The sequence below is a fragment of the Pyrgilauda ruficollis genome, unplaced genomic scaffold, assembly GCF_017590135.1.
Source record: "Pyrgilauda ruficollis isolate IOZ18807 unplaced genomic scaffold, ASM1759013v1 scaffold32, whole genome shotgun sequence".
In the NCBI taxonomy this organism is placed as follows: domain Eukaryota; kingdom Metazoa; phylum Chordata; class Aves; order Passeriformes; family Passeridae; genus Pyrgilauda; species Pyrgilauda ruficollis.
Window position 1 is genome coordinate 2,761,887 of NW_024524600.1, and position 22,622 is coordinate 2,784,508.

Genomic DNA, 22,622 nt, shown 5'->3' on the forward strand with positions numbered 1-22,622 from the left:
CCTGCCAGTCTTGCCTGTGGCTCTGCCTCAGCCAGGAGAGCCCACCAAGCTCCCCAAAGCTGTGCTGTGCACCTGTGATGTTCAGCACTGCTTGGTCCCATTTCTCTGAGGGAACTTCACTGGGGCTTTGGAGACTTGTGCTGTCCACTCGATGGGCAGAACACAAGAACTATGTTCAGTTTTGGACCCCTCACTCTAAAAAGGAGCATCCAGAGAAGGTCAGTAAGGGTCTTGAAAACATGCTTGAGGAGGAAGGCTTGAGGGAGCTGGGTTTGTTTAGTCTCAGGGAGAGCAGGCTTAGGGGGCCCCCATGGTTCTCTCACAACTACCTGCAACAAGGGCAGAGTGAGGTGAGGGACTGGTCTCTTCTACCGTGCCTGTAGTGAGAGAACCAAAGAAGTGGCTTTAAGCAGTCCCAGCAGAGATTTCCAGATTAAAAAAAAAAAAATAAAAAATTCTGTTTCTCGTTAGGGTGATCGGGCACTGGAATAGGCTGCCCAGGGACGTCGGAGTCACCATGCCTGGAGGTGTTTTAAGAGGCGCCTGGATCTGGCGGTGGGTGGTGTTACGGTGGCAGCAGTGCTGCCTGGACTGGGCGATCGCAAAGCTCTGTTCCAACCGCGATGACCGTGTGCTCCCACGGCGCTGCCCGCAGGGCTGCGGGCCCCGGCGGACGCAGCGCCCAGGCCCGGCCGGCTCCGGTCCCGTTAGCGCCCGCTGCCCACGGCCCCGCCCTCGCCGCCGCGCGCCCGGGCGCAGGCGCAGAGACCGCGGGGCGGGGTCGAGCGGCGGCGGAGGCGGGGTCGCGAACTCTGACCCCCGGGAGCCGGAGCCGCACCGCAGCCAAAGAGACCCGCCGGACCGGCCACCGGGCCCGCCAGGTGAGAGAGAGACCCCCGGCAGGCGAGAGACGCCCTCCGCAGCGGGCGCGGCCCGGCGGCGGGAGCACGGGCAGCGGGGGCGGCCGCGCTGTAACGGTGCGGGCCCGCGCGGCTCCCGGCCGCCACCGCTGCGGAACGTGCAGCGGAGCGCGCCCGCCCCGCCCCGGGGCCCGGCCCGGCCCCGGGCGGCCCCGCGCCCCCCGACCTTTCACCTACAGGAACCGCTTGCGTGTCCCGCCGCCCCGCATCCGGGCGGCGCCGCCCGCCGCTTCCCGCGGGAGCCGGGCAGAGGAGCCGCGGGGGGAGGCGGCGGCGGCGGCGATGGGCGATGCCTCTCATGCTGGGCCCCGGCCCCGCGCAGCCATTTTGTGCGGAGCGGCGCGGCGGGGGCGGGCACGGCGCTGGCTCCGCGAACCGGCGGGCAGGGGAGATGCGAGGGCTGGGGCCGGGGTGGCTGGGGACGGAGGGACCCCGGCGTTGCTCTACAGCTTGGCCTCGACGCATCTCCCGAGTCCTGCCCCTTAGCATTCCCGGGCGGTGACCCTGAGCTTTCCCGAACCCCCCCAGGCACTCTCTGCCTGCCGGCGGCATCATCCCGCCGGTTCGCTCCTCTTGTGTATCCCTGGAGGCTCTCTGGGTTTATTTGGGTTAAGGTGGTATGTCCTGAGCAACACCCGCTATTATTTTCATTGGGTCAGATGACCCTGTCTCTGTTCCTTCCTATCGCTGTAGAGTATTTCTTCTAAGCTGCGGACTTTGTGGAGTCTTTATTTTTTCTTTGTTGCGGTGTATTGCTTTAAGTGTAAGAAGCACGGCCGCATTCCCCAGGATGCGCTTACATTTGCAGGTTGTGGAGGGAATAGAGGAGAAGCCATGTGTTGTGCAGGTGAATTTACACAACAGAAGAGGGAAAAAAAGTCTTGATAGTGGTTTCACTGAAACATGAGTGTGTGGACATGATTATTGAAAAACCAAGTTAGGCATTCATTCTTATGAGAAATCTCTAATTTGAAGCTACTGGTGTCAGCAGAATGGACTTGGGAAAGTGGTGTAGCAGGAAGAGCTGCATCCACACTTGTCATGGAAAAATAAGATGGGGAAAAAATTCAGGTAGTTTTCTGTAGGACAGCTTCCTCCTTTTGGAATCAGCATTATATAAGTAGAAATAGAAGTATCTGATCAGTGGGAAAGCATCACAATTTCTGTGCCAGTTCAGACAGTGTTCATCTGGTGACTCTTTATAACTTTGTATGGCTTTTTCTGTAAGTTATTGTTCTGAAAATAATTCTGTGAATATTTTCCCCACCCCCTTTAGTCCATGATTGGCAGCTGTGGCATGAGATATCCAGCAGAGCATTTAGCCCATGGCTGCTCCTTGCTGTACAACTTTACTCAGGGCCACTCGTTTGAGTCAAGTCTTAAGGTCTGTGAAATGTTTGCCTGCTTCTCTCTGTAGCTCTTTCTCCAGAGATACTGCTGAAGCTCTCTTATCACAGGACTAAGTATTTCCATGTGATGGTGGTCAGCTGTGTGTGTGCACGTGTGTGATAATGCAAGGAAGGTAACTGAGGTCACCCGGAGGGGTGTGCAGTCCTCAGCTGCTTCTGTGCTTCCTGTGCGTGCTCTGAATGGTCGGGCACCACTTGCTAAGTCTGCTGCATTCTGCAACAAATCAAGATGCTTATTACAGAAAGAAGCTCACAGTAGATAAATTAGCTAGCTTTAACTCTTCTCAATTATTATTAATATTTCTGGTTTTCTTACTGGTTGTATTTTCTTGTGAAACATACTCTTGAAGAGAACAAATTTCATGGGAGTTCTGATATCTTTAAGAGTAGTTATATCCCAGGCAAGATTCTGGGATAGGAGGGGCTTTTTGTTTGGGATTTTCATGGTTCTGGTGCTTTTTTAAAGACTGCCTTAATTTTTCAGTTTAAGGCTCTTCACCTGTGAAGAGAAAACCCTAAGCAACATGTGTAACTCTGAAGCTGACATTGTTTTGGGGGAAAAGGGGTTGAACTGGATGACGTCCAGAAGTACCTTTCAACTTTAATTATTTCATAATTATATTGTTATTAAAGGTCAGGGGGAGCAGACAGGTGTGCAGGGAACCAAAACCAAACAAAACCCCACTGACACTGTAGCGTGCAGTTATATAGCTCACCTGTGAAATTCAGCTACAGAATGCTTATAGCTAATGTGGTAGTCCAGTGAAAAGTGACTTTGATCCATAATGTGAAATCTCATATTTACAATAGTAAGATTAGTTTGTTCCCTATGCTTACAATCAATTTTTGCTTTAATTTATTGTGTGCTTATTATATTATGTAATTAAAGTTTGTGCAGCCAGTGCATTTGCTGGAGTTTCCTTGGAGTGAAGGAAAGCAGTCTCCCTGAAGAAAGTAATTTGTGTCTAATGTTTGGGTCAAAAAAACCTGAAAAAAAGCAGTACCTCAAGGTTAAATAGGGAGTTTAACTGTATCTAAGGACTAGAGTGGTGTCACATCTTAGCTTGTCCATGTTTGTTCTGCTGCTGGACAAAGTGTGGCTCTCAGGTGGCAGCTGCTGCAGCTGGTACAGGGCGTGTGTGTGTCTGTCCTGCTTCAGCAGCCGTCCTGGCGTAAGCACCTTCGCTAACCTGAGTTATTTTGGCTGATGGAGATCAGGGAGCCTGTGGTGGGTTTAGCATCTCCTGTGAAGCATCAGTAATCTGCTGGGGAGGGTTACCCACAGGCTCTGGCTGGCACGGCTCTCTGCTTCTTGTCACACACAAGCTGCGGTGTGCAACCAGCTGTGACCGTCGGGGAAGCTAACCTGTACCTGCGTTACTTTCTGGCAAAGTTTTTACTACTTTTTTTTCTTCCTCAGTGGTGTTTCAAGGTGCTTTTAGCACTTTGAACTTGTGCCTGTACATTACTGGGGTAAAGTAACCTGCTGTAAGACAGAATTACATCAGTAGAATTATATGGATAAAACTGCAAAGGTACAGTTAATTAAATTCTTACTCTTGTGTATGCAGACCTGTCCATATTTTTACCCTTCAGTCATCAGCTTTTAATTCCAGAGATCACTTCATTACTTTCCAAAATCTTAAATCAGCAAAAGATTTATTTTTTGTAAAACCAAACTCTTTAAAATTCCAGTTCTCTGAGACTGGAAGATAGTTTGTGCTGTCTGAGTCCTGTGTATCTGATGATGCAGTGCTGCAGATTTTGTAAGGAAATACATTCCTTCCTGAAGATCGTGGTCTAAGAACTGCCTTTCTGTATCAATATTCAGATTCATTTTGTTGACTTTGCCAGGCCTTCTCTAAAAGTCTGTTTACATTTGTTTAACTTAAATTGCTTTTGTTCAACTTGGTAGTAAGCCAGGCAGGACTAAGCTCAGTATTTGAATGCCTTTGTCGGAAGTTAAAGTAGAAACTTGAAAAATATAAACCACCAAAGAACTAAAGCCAAACCCTCTGCTATTGTCATATGAGCCCTCATAAACAGTTGTTTCATTCCAAATAAGCTGAGGTTACTGTTTATAATTTAGCAGTAACTTTGTGGTGTGAGAACTACCCTATTTAGTGTGGTAATGTGTTTCCTTTGAAATCTTAGCAGGACAATATGTCAGCATGATTCTTAATAGGACTTAATATGAAGATTTTTTCAGAATGCCTTTCACATGTTTATAGGAATTGAAAAAATCCCAAACTAAACAAAAAAAATTGACAAACACACACCCACACCCTCTTAATAAAATCTAATCCTGTGTAGTTGATAATGAAGGAAAAAAACAGAATCACAAAATTACTTGGGTTGGAAGGGAACATAAACATCATTCAGTTCCATCAGCCCTGCCATGGGCAGGGATGCCATGCTCTACATTAGTTTGCTCAGGGCCCCATCAAACCTGGCCTTGAATGTTTCCAGGGCTGGGGCATTCACAGCTTCTCTGGACAGCCTGTTGCAGTCCCTCACCACCTTCACAGTAAACAATTTCTTAATATCTAATCTGACCTGCTCTCTTTCAGTTTGAAGCTGTTCCCCCTTGGCCTGTCACCACATATCGTTGTAAGAAGTCCCTCTTCATCTTTCTTGTAGGCTCCCTTCAGGTACTGGAAGGCTGCAGTTGGGTCACCCTGAGCCTTCTCTTTTCCAAGCTGAACAATTCCAATTCTCTCAGCCTTTCATCATAGGAGAGGTGTGCCATCCCTCTCATCATCTTGGTGGCCTCTGCTGGACTTCCTCCAACCGTTCCATGTCCTTGCTGTGCTGGGACCCCTGAGCTGGATGCAGCCCTGCAGGTGGGGTCTCACAGGAGCAGAGCGGAGGGGCAGAATTCCCTCCCACAACTTGCTGGCCACGTGTTTTTGGATGCAGCCCCAGGACATGTTTGGTTTTCTGGGCTGCCGGTCCACATTGTTGTGTCCAGCCTCTCATCCAAGAGAGCCCTCAAGTCCTTGGCAGGACTGCTCTTGATCAGTTCATGCCCCAGAACATTTTACCTGGGACAATGTCAACAGTGATTTACTGGAAGGACGTGTGAGAAACTCAGTTTGTTGTATGAGGGTTTTGCTTCTTTGTTTGGGTTTTTGTTTTGTTTTTCCTTTTAATCTGAAGGAAGCTTCCATGCATATGCAGATGTGCAAGTTTGTAAGGGTTGTCATATTAGTAGTATTGTTGGAGAGGTTTGCTGATTGCTGTAGAGTGTCTTCATGTATCAACTACCTCATCTGTGGCTGTAGTTCAGTGAATACTCCAAAGACTCCAAATGGTCATCTTGCATAATACCTGAATTGGCAATTTGGCATTATAGATAAGCTGGTGTAATGTTGTGGGCTTTTCTCCAAAAAGAAGTGTCTTGATTCTGGTTCTACTTGCTTTTCCTGTGTTGTATGTAACAATTGTTAGGTGCAGGGTGAATAAAGTCAGAAGATGAGTTTACAGCTATACAACCATGAAGGCAAATGCAGAGTGGAACAAAGCCAGCAGCGGGGCTACCTCTCATGAAATACTGTAATTGTACCATAGAGAATGTATTGCTTCCAAGTATTTGGGAAGAAGAGTTTGCCCTTGCTGTGATATGTTATTGTGATCTGTGGCAGCTGGAATGGGCCTGGCTAAACCTAATCCAGTGGAAGGGGAAGTCTTCAGTTAGGTGAGCTTCCTGGTCCTGGCTCATGGTGCAGCTTCAGCTCTGGTGTAGCGAATCAGTTTGGGGTTTTTTTCTAATTTTTTCCTTTTGCAGGCTCCAGGTAGAGATGCAGGCTATGGCTGACAGTACACAGGGCAGGTTACCTGATTAAGTGGCTGTCTCCTTACCTAGCTCTGGCATGCAGCCAGTGCTCCTGTGAGTAGACTCCACTTGCAGACAGGCCTTGCCTTTCCTTCTCCTTTTCACAGTTGGTTGTGGGACTGGTGAGCTAAGCCAGCTTGTCTGTAGCTGATGGGGCAGGTTCTAGAGATACCATGATAAAAGAAGCAGAAGCCAAGGCCTAGAAGTGGGACTATCCCTTTGGTGGCCCAGATTGTAAAAATGATTTGTTAGTCAACTGAAAATTTATCCTAGTGATTCTGTTTTCTCATGTTTCCTCCCAGTGTAGCACTTGCTTACAAGAAAAGGTAGTGAGAGCACTGATTTTAAATTAATTGCACAGGCATGCCTACAAATGCATTCTTTCTGTATTGCTCTGTGCATTTTAATTACTCCCTTATGCTTTTGCAAGCATCTCAGTTTCCCTTGTTTGCCTGCAGGTCCAGCTGCTTCGGTTTTGTGTTGTTACTTATCCCTTGTATATGCACTGTCTAAATCTTGGTCTCGTGTGAGTTTAAAAAACAGTATCTAACTGGGTGTCAAGGGTCACATAAATATTCCTCAGTTCATTAATAAAGAGACTATTACTCCTTTAAATCTGCCAGCTGTTCTACCCTCTTGAACAGTGTGGTTTATAGAACAATAATTCAAGAATAGCTCATTTAGCTTGCTGTGTCCATTGAGCTTTTCCTGTATGAAGCCCTGAACACAGTAGCATCATTTGTTTCACAAATGTGTTTGAATTCCTTGGTTTAATTTATTATCTGTAAAGTATTGCAGAAAACTGCTCTAACGTATAAAGAAATCTTGTGGGGATCTTCAACAAATTTAAGCACTAACTCAGGCACGTTTAATCATAGAGGGATTGTTAAGTGCATTCTATTTCATGTGTAGGAGTTTATTAAACAACTTTGGCACAGGCTATGCTGAATTCTTAATTAGTATATGATTAGTTTGCTAATGGAAGTGAGGACTAGTTTCCATTTTAAGGTACAGAGTGTCTGTAAGCCCTATGTCGTGACCTGAGCTAAAATCCTTAGTTGACTTTGAGGTATATTGGAATCATTCAGTACTGAGGCAGTATGACTAGAAAAAGAGATTTTCCTCTTCCTTTTGCAGTTGGTTTTCTGTTATATTAATTTCTTGAGCTTTCCTAAAAAGTCATGTTGACCTTCCTGTATTTTACTGTGTTGTGGTTTAACCCCAGGCAGCCACTTGCTTGCTCGCCCACCGGTGGGACTGGGGAGAGAATTGGAAGGGGGAAAGCAGAAACCACACGGACAAGCAAAGTGAAACAAGTAATAATTCACTGTATCCAGTTGACAGGCAGGTGTTCAGCCACTCCGGGGCAGGTTGCTGGCTGAATATCCGATGTGATGGCAGGGCCCTATCATGCATAATGCCTGCTTGGGAAGACAAATGCCATTGCTCCATCTCTTTCTTCCTCTTTCCATTTTTATGTACTGAGCATGATGTCATATGGTATAGAATATATACCTCTGGTCAGCTGTCCTGGCTGTATCTGCCACCCAACTCCCATGTACCTCCAACTTCCTCACCAGTGTGGCAGCACAAAAAGCAGAAAAGGTCTTGGCTGTGTGTGAGCACTGTAAGAAATAACAAAAACATCTCTGTATTGTCAGCCCTGTGTTCATGACAAATCCAAAACAAAGCCCATCCCAGCTACTGCAACGAAAGTTAACTTTCCCCCAGCCAAAACCAGCACACTGATAAAAGAACAAAAAGTAAAGTTCACAGTAACTTCTGCACTCATAACTAGTAGTGTACTTGTGCCTCTAAAGTATCTAGAACATACTTGTGTAACTTCATTAGTTGAACAGGTTGATTTCATTTAGGAAAGACCCCTGTATTAAGATACATTCCATACATAGTAATTAGAAGAATCATTATTCATGCCATACATAGAGTCAAACTGGTTTAACAGTGCCAGCAGGGTAAATTAAACTACTAAAATTTTACAAACATGGTACCAGTAAAACTGGTCAGGGGTATGCGGTACTTTTTTCTAAAGTAAATTGAAGATTTTTGGAATGGACAGAATTTTCTCCCATTGGGATTTCATGCTAATGTGGTTTGTTCTTACTCATTTAAAGGACATTACATCAGTATCAAGGCACTTGATAGTGGACCAGCTCTACCAACTGTGTAAACAATAAAATGAAAGATGCTGTCTTTTATATCAAATTGAGCATCGAAACCTAACGAAATATACTTCCTGGTACTACTTTTAAAGTCCTTAGTCTACAAAGGTATAATATTTAAAGATGCTATTAATAGGAACCTCCTACTAGGACAATTAAAGTTGTGTAACTTGGGTCCCTGGAGAAGGTTAAGTTAAATGGTGATGTCTTCTATGCATAACTTAACTGTAGTAGTGGAGAGGTTAGTGCTTCTGACTACCAACCCTCAAAATTGCTGTCGGTATAACTTAACTTAGTTAAGTAGTAGTAGTGGAGAGGTTAGTGCTTCTGACTACCAACCCTCAAAATTGCTGTCTGCTCTCATGGGAATGTTTCCTGACCCATTTCAGTTGAAGTAAGCCTGAAATACTTTTAAAAGTAAGTATTTCATAAGTTATTTTGACTAAAACATTGAGAAAACTCTGGCACAAAAAAGCTGAGGAAGAAGTAGAGACAAGGGGTTTAATTGGTGCAAGCTAATGAAAGTTTCCCACTGCTATGGTGGCCTACAGAGTGCTTATCTTAAGGAGCAGTGGAACACCATTGGTCTTGATGATGCCAGATTCACCACCAGCCTGTTTGTACTAACTGATGATAGTGATGCATTTAAAAATAATTCTGAGTCTTGTCAAGAAGGCTCACTAACTCATTTACTAGGGACATAAACTAACAGTATGTAACTTACAGACAAAAAGATTTTGGTAGCATTTTGAGTCTGAAGATGGAACAAAAAAAAACAATAAATGCATTTTAATGTATTTAAGAGGAAGTTTAATGCCTGTCTTGTGTCAAAATACCTGCTTTTAGATGCTGCTTCTAGTGGATGGGGGATTGAGCTTTTGTAAGGAAAAGAGACAGGTATATAATTCTGTTTATTATTTTTTCAAATGTTTTTGAAACAGCTTAATTTTCTATTTAATTATGTGGCAAGTAATGCTGTCAAACACTCAAGGAATAAATTGAGTACAAGTGTAGTGATCATCCTTGTAAATCAGGTCTAATCCGTCTAAGTACAGATGCTGATATTTGTGTTACTCTGTACTTAGAGCCAACCGAAGCAAAACTTTTCTGTGCTGTGTATCTTCTGAGCAGAGGATTTTTCCCTGTTCCCAGAAATAAGAAAATAAACAAAGGGATCATCGCAGACTAGGGGAATACAAGGCTGCCAAACTAGAATGTATTGTACATTTGCAGAGGCAGCAGTCTAATGACATTGACAGTCTTAATGTTGTTAATTTGACATAGTTGTCAGCAACACATCTTTTTAAAGGAAAATTTTAGAAAGGTTATGTTTGTTCTGTAGTTTTACAGTGTGTCAGATTATAATGGTAGAAAGTTGTAGAAGGAAGTAAGAGAAGCTGTGACAATGTCAGTGGCTAAATGGCCATGGGACAAAGCACTTCTTACCACTTCATTTTTCAGGAATTTTGTGGTAAAAGTAAAGGCAAGAATCTTAGTCTTAAGTGAAAAAGGGAAACCAGTAGAGCAGTTGAGTAATACTTGTTGTAGGCAGCTATAGGCTATTGAAACAGCAGCAGTTGAAAATAATTTTTGCAGGAGTATGCAAAGTGAAATATAAATGAGGTAAAAAATATTCGGGCAGTGTTTGTAAACACAGCATAATGCTTGTGTGTTGGCAGGAGCCTTTCTCTCTTGTAGTCATAATATAACTAATATTATTACAGTTCTTTTAACTCTGGGACATTATAAAGCAGATCCTAGAAGTATGTGCAGCTTCTTTATGTTGTGGTGTCTGGTCCTGTAGAATTCCAGGTTTCCTCCTTTCAGTGTTTTAGATAACTTTAGAAAGGAAGTAAAAATGTGATTATCGGTCTTAAACATCTGAATAAAATCTTGTTTATTGTGATTAGTCTCATTCATTTTGAAAGGAGAAGAGAGTATTCTAAGAAAAAACCAGACAATTAATTGGCTCCATCTACTTCTTTCCTGTACTAGCAATAAACATTTCTCATATGTGGGCTGGTGTGTCCTTTGAATGTGTGTGGCATGGTTTGACAAGCATGGAAAAGAGCATTTCCAAAAGCAAGAAGATTCACATTAGATGAGAACACCTTGAAGATCACTTCTGGTTATTGAAGATCAAAACTCAGGCTGATGATACTAAGAATCATTAAGGTTGAAAAAAGATTGAATTTAGCTGTTAACCAGCTCCCCTGTGGTTGCCACTAGGCCTGGTGCTGTACACTTCCAGGGATGGCAATTCCAACACTTCCCTGGGCAGTCTGTGCCAATGCCTGACTACTCTTTCAGTGAAGAAATTTTTCCTAGTATCTAATCTGAACTGCCCCTTGTACAACTTCACTCCTTCCTCCTTGTAGAGATCAGGAAGTTTCTGCTGTGCCTCCTTTTCTCCAAGCTGAACACCTCTACCCCCTTCAGCCACTGCTCAGGCAAGTTATGCTCCAGCTCCGTTGTCCTTCTCTGGACATGCTCCAGCACCCCAGAGTCTTTCTTGCAGTGAGGGGCCCAGAACTGCACATGGCATTTGAGGTGTGGCCTCACCAGTGCCGAGTACAGGGGGATGGTCACTGCCCTGGCCCTGCTGGCCACAGCATTGCTGATCCAGGCCAGGATGCTGTTGGCCTTCTTGGCTACCTGGGCACACGCTGGCTTGTATTCAGCTGCTGTTGACCAGCATCCCCAGGCCTCAGCCCATTGATCCAGCCTGTCCAGATGCCTCTGCAGAGCCTTCCTACCTTCCAGCAGCTCAGCACTCCTGCCCAGCCTAGTGCCATCTGCCAACTTGGCGAGGGTGCCCTCGATCCCCTCATCCGGATCATTGATAAAGATGCTAGAGAGGGCTGATCCCAGTACTGAGCCATGGGGAACACCGCTGGTGTTTGACCACCAGCTGCATGTAGCTCCATTTACCACCACTCAGGGCCCAGCCAGGCAGCCAGTTTTCTACCCAGGGAACCCTGGTCAAGCTATGAGCTGTCAGTTTGTCCAGGAGAGTGCTGGGGCAGATGGTGTCAGAGGCTTTGCTAAGCTCTGGGTACACAACATCCATGGCCTTTCCTTCATCCCCCCAAGTAATTTTCTTTGCTGGGAAATGAAGGTTATGAGGTCTTTAGGGAACATTTCTCAGTTTCAGGTAGCTTTGTATTTAGAATCTATTTATTATTTCATGTGAAACAATTCAGCCACTGAGAATGTTGGCTGGAGTAACTCAGGAAAATAAGCTTTTAAAACCATGAAAAATGTGCTGAATTTTAAAATTTACATAATAGAAGAAGAACAGCTGAAGCGGTTATTTTCTGTTTAATTCCTTGAAGGGATGTCTAAAGAGTGATTAAGCATACCTGATGTGAAGTCTAACACAGATACCCTAGGTAAGCAAAATAAAAACTACAAAACCTTTTACAGCTGTCCCAAAGTTAGCTGAGAATTTGTAGATAGTGATGACCTGTCCTGCTCCTCTGTCCCCAGAGCAAGATGAACAGCCTAACACATAGCCGCTCCTGAGAGGGGGGACCTTCCTTGTCGCTCAGGTGGCTGTATGCTTGTCTGACTCCAGAGTGACCTGTGTCAGCCAGCTGGCTGGGCCAAAAGCAATGGCTACAGTTTCATGGTGCAGTTCAACTGAATTACCTGCTTCCCACCAATAACAATGGAACGGAGGCTTGCCTCCTCCTTGAATCTTCCTTCTTTTCCTCCCTCTCTTGACTTATAACAACATATTCTTCCTCCTGGCTGCAATAGAATGAATCTGACTGCAAAAGAAATCAAGTTCATTGTGCTTACCTAGATGATGTTTGGTGCATTTCTGCCAGCTGAGTTTTCTCTCCTTTTAGTGAGTTGAATTTTCCTACTGTGGGGTCAGGACCACTGCACCTTGGTCAGGCTGAGCAGGACCTTCTTCCTGGGAGTGAGCTGTAAATTCTGTTCAAACTGCTTTTGAAATTACTCCTTGACTTGGCAAATAAGAAAGAAGTTTCAGTTTGCTTGAACTGATTTCTCAGGCATTATGTGTATGCTAAGCACATGAAGAGATGAAAATCTAAGCCAAAAATGGAAAATGGGATAGGAACGCCTATTTCAGCTCTCCATATCTGCAACATGAGATTGTCTAAGAGTTTATAATTGAAATATTGAAGCTGGTTTTTTTTCACTGTTATACATGCTTTTCAGAGCAAAGTTACATGGTTTATTGGAGGTGATTTCAATTAAGATATTTTAGTACAGAGTACTGGTGTTACAAATACTGATTTCGTCAGTGTCCTTTGGTTTAGGGATCGCTGAGTTAAATAAAGCAACAACACACAAAAGAACCTACTTCTGAGTGTTTATGCAAATTGAAAGTGCAAGTGTCCAAATATAAACCACCGTGTGAGTAATATATAAATTCTTGTTGATAATAGTGAGTACATTCCTTTTCCATTGTGTGCATGCCTCCCATGCTCAAACTCAGATGATTTGTGCAGCTTTGACAGCTGGTTCTGCATCCATAAGTTGAACCACTTTGTGCTTGTTCCAGACAGCATGAAGAGGTAGGACAGGTTCAACCTTTTCTCCAGGTTCCTCTTCATCATAAGAGTTCAGTCTTGTTTGTGTACTTGATGTCCTGTGTTCATGCAAGTGCAGTTCAAATGAGTCTCTTAGATAAGTTTCAAAAATTCTCTGCTAGGTTTATGCCTCTCTGAGAGCCAGTTTCCCTACGACTGGTGCCTTGTATTTGAATCCATCTGTATTCCTTTACTGCTTTACTCCAAGGTGAAACACGTCAGTTTAAATCACTTTCAGTCTCCAAGCTAAGTTGTTTTACTTAGCTCACATCTTGACTGTGAGGGCAGATTTAGGAGAATTAACCAGCTGATGCAAATTAATACCTCAAAGTGATTTCTTTGTTATTGTATAATGAAGTAGCACTCATTTTTGGCACTCTATGTCAACAGTACAATATTTTATTGCTAGTATTTTATTTAACAGAAGAAAACATTGATAAACACATTGCCTGCCTTGAATTCCAAGTGCTCTTTGAATAGTGATTGTGGTGCAGCTCACTGGATGCAGAAGTGGGCTAATAGAGTGCTCCTGCAAGGATGCTGACACCTAGATCTTCCTAGGAGATAATGCTTTTCAGCATAAGCTTCAGTATCATATCTCTATATGCATGCCTGTTATCTTTTGTCCTAATTTAACTAATAATGCAGCATGCTAGTGAGTGATTAAAAATGGTCTACAGTGCACAAACATTTCTGTGTTTCCTCTTTCATACATTAATTAGGCTTTAGTATATCACTGGGCACACCTCCAAGGCCTGCAGTTCTTGCTCTAGTCAAAAAATATTTCTCTTTCAAATTTTAAGAGCAGAATTAGCTTGACTTAAATTTGAGTTAAAAGTGAGTTAATTTTTTTATTTGCATGGCTCATTGGGGGTGGTTTCGAGTTTCATTGAGGAGTAGGTAATTCCTAGGAGTTCCAGAAAAGTTAAAGAATGAAAACCAGTATTAGTGTAAGAGTAGTGTCTTTGTTCATACAAGAGGTAGATATTGCAGTGTTTTTAATTCACTTTTGTCAGTAAAATTGTTTATATGATGCTTTATAATTTGTGAATATTCCTTTTAAGTACTGACTAGTGAATATTTGTATATCAATAATATAATACATAATGTATGCCTTGACAAGTAAACAAGGCATGCATATGAATCCTTTCTACTGCATTAATGTAGCAGTGTCTGTTAAACCCTACAAAATTCTTATGAAGATTTGAGCTTGTGCTGTAGCTGCAGTATTGATAACAAAACAGCATCTTTTTTTTTTGAACACTTATCTTCTGTGTCCCAAGTACTGCTGCCTCTTAGTTACAAAATTGACCTTCAAGCACTCCTTTTAATACTAAAAAATCTGTATGAGTCCAGAAGTTAGATTTGCCCTTCTTGATTTGCATTAACAAAAGCTGTCTGTGTTCCACTTTTTTAAGGTGTTAAACATGGACCTGCTGATGTCATGGTCAGTAATAGACTTCTGTTCTCACAGTGATTTTATTATATTGTTGCTTGTTGGACAAGCAGAAGAGGAAAATAGGAAGTCTCTGTGTGAGTTATTTAAATAAAACAATACAAAGTTTTAAAATAGCAAATTATTTCTTTTTATAGTATAAGCAAAACTTTAAATTCTGCAGGGATGTCATCTTCATAAAACTGTGAACACACTTATGTGAACTATATTTTCCCGAGAATATTTTTACTTTTGAAGCTACAGATGTTAAGCATCTTCTTTCCTTTCTTTGACAGGAAATTCTGGTGATTAAAGATCATGGCAACCATAGAGGAACTGGCCCATCAAATTTTTGAACAGCAAATGGGAGAGGTACATAAATTTTGAGTCCTATTTAAGAGAAATTAAATAATAAAACACACAGACTGATACGTAAAAGCCCAGATCACAAAAGAAAATTTTTGGTACAGACAAGGCTTCTGGACACTTTCCTCAGAAGGCAGAAGAACCTTTTATGTCCATTTTAAAGTTACAGTGCAAAGCCTTTTGTACCAAAGCTCGCCCCACAGAAATTAAGAGCAATCTATCAGTGTTTCCAGTAAGTCACTAGCTTTTCAGCTTGCTGTCTGAGCCTGTAGTGGTTTTCAGAGAGCCATCTGGTTGTGTAATTGTTTTACTCACTTTTAGTTTAAAAAAATCAGGACACAGCCTTTACTTTACAACTGTGCAATTACTTAATTTGTCTTTTTTTTTTTCCACTGGTAAAGTTTTGCCATGTTCTTCACTTTCACATATATGTGCTTGCTATGTATCAAAAGAAAGATTGAGCTCCTGTTTCTGCAGATTTCTAGTTTTAGTTCTCTGACCTGTGTGCAGAATCTGTGTACTGCAGCCAGAGACCTGCCAGAGATGCACAGATAGTTTGAGAGTGTGGATATGAGTATACAGTTATCTAGAAATTTTCAGCATAGCATAGACTATTTAAAATTAGCACCACTTTAAATTAGATAGAGGCAGTAATTTATTTATCTTAAATAAATGTTGTTTTTTAGCTTGAAATATCTACTCTTGGATTCTTGTCTAGACATAGACTTACTTCTCAAGTAATTTTATTTCCTCTCAGCATTGATTTCAGATGGAAAGGTTGGAGTGGGGGATGAGATGGTTAATTCTACTCTGAATAAATTCTCAAAGCTTTTATTTTTGCAGCATCTGAGTGTTGCTAAGGCTATCTCAAAAGGACATAAGTGGTTTATGGGATGTATGATGTTTGCTTGTTACTACTTGCCCTCTTCATTAGGTGAGAACACGTGTTTAATGCAGTTTTGTTTTGGAGCTATAATTCTTTGTTGAGGTCTAAATAGGGCTGTATTTCCTGTTTAAATTTGTTTGGTTTTGACAGTACAAGGCTAGTCAAAGCTAGCTGAAGTGTACTTTCCACTCAGGGAATGGTGTGATGAGGGTGTTTAGCCTCTGGGGGTTGTTTCTCAATTCCTTAATGTGATTCTAGGAGACACTGAGCTGACTTAGTATCTCAGTACCATGGGAGAGAGAGGGTCCTTTTTCTCTTTCTTTCCTTATTAATTTCAACACCAACAGCAAGCTAATAATCCAGCCAAAACAAGTGAAGGTTTTCTGCTGGATTAGTAAGAGTAGGGTCTGAGAGGCTCCAATGACTACCAGAGCCAGCACAAAGAAGTGGCTGGTAGCCAAAGGAAGGCAGGGGAGAAAACAGGGAAAGTGAAGGTGCAGTGCTGCAGAGAGCTGTAGCTGTTCTTGTTCATGGTGAAATCACAGCTCTACAGTTTTCATGGCTGTTGTTTTGTCAGCAGTGTAGATTAGGATTTGTCCTTGGCAAGATTTTACTGTGTCTGAGACGGTCATGCCATATTGGGCAGCAGTGCAGCTCAACCATTCCCCAGTCCTCACTTAGCCACTTATTATCACGCTATGCTAGTCTTGCTCATGTACGCTCTGTGTGTCATCATCTGGTGGACAAAACTAGGAAAAAAAAATTAATGACGGCATAGGGGAGGAAGGTCATCTCCCTGTTGGTTGTGATCAGTGTCCTTATTTCATACAAGGTGCGGCCCAGCCAGGCACATGGTTGGAAGGACTGAAAAGCATCCCTGAGGGCAGTGCAAGCTGGGACTCCTTAAATCAAAATTGTTGTCAAAGGTGCATGCCATGCTTGAATGTGCTGCCTGAAAGGTGGAATCAGCCAGGAAAGCAGTCTCACAGGGGCCTCCATGCAATAACTTACAGCCTATAGGTAGGCAGGAATGTAATTGCTTGGTGGCATTCCTAATCACTGAAAAATCATAGTTTAAGAGAGCTTTAGCAGTATTTTTGCTAGCATTTATAATACTGTTGAATGTTAAAGTAGTTTTAATTGAATTTAGAAGAAAAATTTACATGAGTAGAACCTGAAAGGCAAAAGACCTGAGAGGAAAAAGTGTTCCACTGTTGAGGAGAATGGAAATGCTTCTGTCTCTCATTGAAATAATGATCAGCAGAGTTTTGTACATAGATTATGATTTTTTTATAATACTAATTGTTGTTCATGAAGCATTTTAAATCACAAAATTACCGCAGGAATTTGACAGTGGTGTTCACAAACATGCTTTTGTTAATTTAGGACTTTTTGCATGAAAGCAAAACATTGAAACATTATATAACCCTGTCTGTATGGAGCATTGTGCAGTGACTGTTGTTGCTCAGATTCTGCCATCTGCTAGTCATCTTTTGCTCAGTGCAAGATAATTCCTATTTCTAGATCAAGACCACATTTCTTGAATCATGTAGGGAAGCTATCTGCCAAGAGCATTCTTCTTTCTTTAATTTCTGGCTGGGTGCACTAAGTATATGGTAGTTCATTTCTACAGTCCAGCCAGTTTGCTGTAACAGAGGAAAGCTATATCGTTGTTGAAACAGTCTGCAACACACATAAAAAGTACAATTTTTAACAAATTTTACAGCTGCTCTTATCAATATTAACTGAAATAAAAAACCTTGTATTCTGCATAGAAGTGAAACTGTCAAGCCAACATTTTGTGGGGTTAAAAAGTAGTTGTACATGTGGATCATGACATTTTAAGGGAGCAAATGTAAAGCAGTTCTATAATATGTAGCTTATTTTTTAAAGCAAAGGTAAATGCATGTAAAACTTTAATCACTTCTGAATCACCACGTGTATTGTCAATTTGAGTGGCTGATGCAGAACTTCAGTGCTTGAAAGTACCTCTTTTGAACTGAAAATGCTGCTGGTTAATGAACAGGGTTTCTTGTCCTTCACTTAAGCAAAGAAGCAGATGAATTGTTTAAAAGTACTAGTACTCAGAAAAATTGGGTATTTTTAGAAAGCAGTGTCCAGAAATGGCTCGGCAGTAGTCTGACAAGCATTTCTTTCGGTGGTGCTGGCAGTTTAAGTAATCTCCCCAGCAGATTAGCCTCACTCATTTGCTCTGATGCATCTGCTTCTGAGCATTGTGGAGACTGGATTGAAGAAGACCTGAGGAGATCCGTGCTAAGAATAGCCTTTGTTTGCTGGGCTGCTTTTCAGCCTGCATCGGTGTCCTGTTCCAGATCACAGAATGACTAACCAGCCAGTTTTACCTACCACACTGAGGGGAGTGGAGCAAATAGATTATGAGACTGCTACCAAAAGTAGCACCTTTTTGGGCAAAATTTCAGAATCAACATAAGTTGAGAGAGCTTGTATTTCTGTTAGAAGGGGAAGTCTTACCCTCCACCCTGTCCCTCTCATACTGACCTCAAGTTGCATGCTCGGGCCTGGTTTTGTCTGCTGGTACTAGCATTTAGATGATGGTATGGTTGCAAAATTAGGAAGCTGATCCAGGAGGAACAAAAAGCCTCACAAACTGTTATGAAGCAGTACCTTTACTGCAATATACATATATATTCTCTGTATTAATTGGGAGGGGCAATCAGGTGCAGAGAAGTATTGGTAGAATTGTGTAAATACTGGGAATTACTGGTAATAGAGATTTGCAGGATGCTGCAGGCATTTTTGTGAATAGCAAAAAGGTTTCGGAGTTACCTGGGAATTTAAGACAAAAATTTCAATTTGAAGGTGTCTGTAAACTCTGTGAAGAGAAATTCTCTTGTAGTGCAAAAAATCTCTGATCTTTCTGATCGAACCTCTACAAATGCAGCTGTCCCTAATTTTTATTGACAGATAATGTAATGAATAACAGAATACTCTCCCCCACATGCCATTGGCTGTAGGCTGTGAAGAATTTTTAATATACTGGTAATTGTTGAAACACTTCCATTAATTGTGTTTGAGAGCATTCACACAGAGATTTTAATATAAGATACACTGTTTGCAAGCTTTATGCAATTTATTAGTTTTCCCTACCTTTGTTAATAGTTCCCCAGTATAGAATTCTTTAACAGAAAAACAGAATTGAAACTGCTGATTGCTGTGTTTCCATACAAAAACCCCTTCTGTCACTTCAAGTGAGTCATTAAAGTGCATTTATTGCAAACATAGCACAGCTGTGGTGGTAGGTATTGTGTCTCTGAACAAATCAGTGGTAAGTATTCATTTCAGTTGACATACATGGACATGTCAACAATTAATTGCTTTACTTAAAGTGTTTGTAAATTTCACATTGGAAGGTATTTCAAAATGGGTTTAAATCAGAATTTTCTAATTAGAAAAATTAAGGTGTTGAATTAGATTACAGGCATTTGCATTTTTTTATAGAATAAGAGTGACAGACTTTCCATGGCCATGTTCAGAGAAATTGGAAGTGGTGAAACCTGAATGTTTAATCCATTAAGGTAGTGGATCCATTAAAATAATATATCTGTTGTCAGTCCATTACATTTGTTTCTTCTTTCTAGGTTACACATTCCCAGGAAGGTGGTACACAAACACTAATGGATGGGACACCACAACGAATACAGATTGTCCCTGCAGATTCGGGCCTCTCTTTATCGCAGCGTATACAGGTATGCTTCATCTGATGCATTTTAAAAGCAGAGATCAACTGTTTGCTTCTGCCAGTTTCCATGCAGTTCTGTTTTGTTTTCGTCGTGTTATTTGCTTTAATGTAAATATTCAGCCCCAGATGGCAGAGACCCTGTCTGTATAAATAGGAACAAAACATCATTCCAGTCTTTCCTCTCTTTTTCCTTTTTTTCTTTTTCCCTTGTAAGAATTTTAACATTGCAAGAATCCTAAATCACTGAACAGAAAAATACTTTTTGCAAGTGAAGCTATTCCTTGAAAGTTGAATATTTTGTCTATTTGGTAGTTCAACTAAGTTGCAGGATTTCTACATTTTGGAGCAGAAGTGGGAGGGAAATACTGCATTGTATCTTAGAAGTAATGAAAAAGCGCAGAGAAACTTAATGTCTGAGAACAACACTGATTTTTGGTTGTCCCAACCCCTGTTGTATGTCTTTGTATTATAATCCATAACCTGGCCAAGTAATAACCTCTAGCTGAAGTGAGGGTATTGAAGTTTTTGGTAATGTAGGTACTTAAATCAACACAGTGTTTATGGAGACTACGAACATTTGGGGAATGAAATTTTAAGTTTTATGCCTTAGAAGTCAATGCAAGTCAGTTTTCTTTTTAATATTCATTGTAGAAAAAATATTAACTGCAGAATAAATGTAAAAAATATTCTCAGATATACGTTGTTCGTACAAAAGCACACATTTAAGTGAGCCAGCTGCTAGTTTAATCTTGGCTGCTTTTTCTTTTACCAGCTTCACTGTAAACATTGTCCTCTGTTTTTCTCCGGTTTTGGTGCATTATGTTCAAGCTTTCAACCTTCCAAGGCTCTTCACAACCACCCCCCATACATTATAGGGAGTTTTTAGATTTATTACTCCCCCACCTGTGCTCTAGTTGTGGTATGTGTCTTACCAATCCTGTAGGTCTTCATTCTTTCACCTGCCTCTGCTCTGTTTCTACACTTTGTGTACAGCTGTACTTTTAATTAATTAATTTGTGCTCATCAATTAAACACCATTCTGTCTTCAAAAAGGACAGTAAGCACTTTGGTTGTTGTCTCTTGGTGTGTGTGGAACAACACTCACTCAAAACACTCATCCTTCCTGCAAGAGACATCTACAAACATATCACTAACTTAGTAATAAAAATTTTGCTCAGAGAAGAATTTATGTGAAGAGCAAAGTAGTTTGTAGGAATAAATGTATCTCTGTGAAATGTCCACCATAAATGCTACGTTGAATAATTTTGAGTATATATTTTCAATCAATATTTTTTCCTCTATTATTACTAAATGCCTAATTATCTGAAACAATGAAATAGAAAATCCTCACTACAAAGTTCTTTAAAACGTGTTTCATTAGTCACTCTTCTCAGGGAATGCTAGCATTTCTTCTGGGAGAAAAATGAAGTGTTATATTTGTTCAACAGGCATTTTGCACAGAATTGCCCCTGTTATAAACAGGTGTAGTAGTTGTCTGTGTTTAGACATTTTCTTTTTTGTAAAAAAGAAACACACAGTTACTGAGATGTTTAATTTATTGAAATGATGTTCAAATGGAAATCAAAACTTGTTAACAAACAAGGTTCAAAAGCAATAAAGGAAAATAATATCTTCCATTATCATCAGGGTGCTTATATGAAATACATGAGAGTAGTGCATTTTTTATGCAGTCAACCCTGAATTGATATGTTATTGTTTTATAATATTATCCTTTTAGCAATGTTGAGTTTCAGATTATTAAGAGAGATAAGGTGTTGTCACAGATTCATGGCCAGAAGATAAGTGTTTTTCCTCTTCCCTCTGACTATTTTTCTCTCTTACCTTGACATTTGGGTATTGCAGGTTGTTGTGCTGTGGTGAACTGCTCCACTTTTCAGTGTCCCCATTGAGTGTAGGTGGAGGTTTTGCAGGTGTATGGCCATAAGTGTCAGCTGCAGCCAAGAACACGCTTAACTGTTTAAACTGCTTTCTCTTATGCCTCTGTCAGTTGTCAGATGCTTATTAGGTGCAGAAATCACTTGTGCAGGTTGAATGGCTTTGTAAGGATATTAATGTAGCACTATACCTACTGTATAATGTATTAAAAACTGCCTAGGCATCCTTCTAGAATTGCAGGAACCCATTTGAAGACTGGGACTCTATTTGTTAAATAGAAAGTGAAGTGAATTGGGTGAAGTATCAGTGGTTCTTCTGCCTCCTGTCCTACCATATTTATCTACAAGTACATATATTTTTTTAATTACACAGCTGGGCTACAGTAGGAAAAAGGATAACTTAGTATATATGTCCCAAAAATAATTTCAGCTGTAGTTCAAGTTTCTGTCTTTACTGTTTGGGACGTGCTTGTTTTTTCAGTATACTTTTTATAAACCTAACTAGATGGAGTGTGTACCTTTTTTGGGGTACGCACAGTTGTGCTTTTAAGATTTGATAGGGAGACAGATTTTAGTTGAGTGACTTTCAAAGAGCAGGCTTGGAAATTCAAAAGCAGCACAGAGTTCTGTTTGGCTTTTGTATATTTATGCACCCTGTTGAGCATAATATGCATTGGATTTCTCCTAATCCATATACAATAGGTGCTTGGAAAGAAGGGGATTGGAATATCAGCTACTTTGGAAATAGCCAAAAATTACACAGGAGAAATAAAGATTGTAAATGAAGGAAATTGAACAAAGAAAAAGAAATTAAGGAATGAAGAAAGTGAGCAGGGCAAGGAAGTTGGCCTTCTAAAGAATATAGAACTAACATAAAGGAACTTAAAGAAGAAATAATGGTCTGCTGTAGCCATATGTGGTCCCAGACATGAGGATATGTGAAAAAACTGAACAGAAAATTTATCATGTCAATAATTATTGTCATGCTTTAGCATTGTCTTCTCACCCTACACCCCAAATCCCATGATAATTTTTGTTCTTTAGCATTTAGAATTTTATCATTTTACCTGCACTTTTCTCTTAGATATGCTTTTAATTATATTTTGCAGAGAAAAAGATTGAATTTTGATCCATTAAAATGTAAGAGCACAAGGCCACATGAAGGAAACACACTAGTTTTGTGTAATGAAACTCATGATTTATGAATACTTGAAAGTGGCAATATTGTGTTATAGCTGCTGAAATTGGATACTCATCACTGCTAACCTTTTTAAAATGTAAACTATATACAGGTATTGAGCATTTAGAGAAAGTAATAAGCCTGTTGTGAAGGTGCAATAGCAAGGTTGATAAAAAATTCATGTGAAATTATGCCTCGTTCAGTTTCTTTGTGCCATGGTTCTCCACCTA

General features: G+C 41.1%; 1 protein-coding gene across 3 annotated transcripts in view; it reads left to right on the forward strand.

The window, feature by feature from the left end:
- The first annotated feature begins 783 nt into the window (after positions 1–783).
- Positions 784–22,622, forward strand: part of NR2C1 (nuclear receptor subfamily 2 group C member 1) — a 47,914-nt gene continuing 26,075 nt past the window's right edge. For 2 of the 3 annotated variants that reach the window (XM_041474360.1, XM_041474363.1), the window contains exons 1-3: positions 791–881; positions 14,641–14,716; positions 19,217–19,324. In XM_041474360.1, the coding sequence (XP_041330294.1) occupies positions 14,663–14,716; positions 19,217–19,324 (162 nt within the window). In that variant the 5' untranslated portion in view covers positions 791–881; positions 14,641–14,662. Of the gene's footprint in view, positions 882–14,640; positions 14,717–19,216; positions 19,325–22,622 lie in introns of all 3 variants that reach the window. The other variant, XM_041474361.1, reaches the window with a different exon arrangement.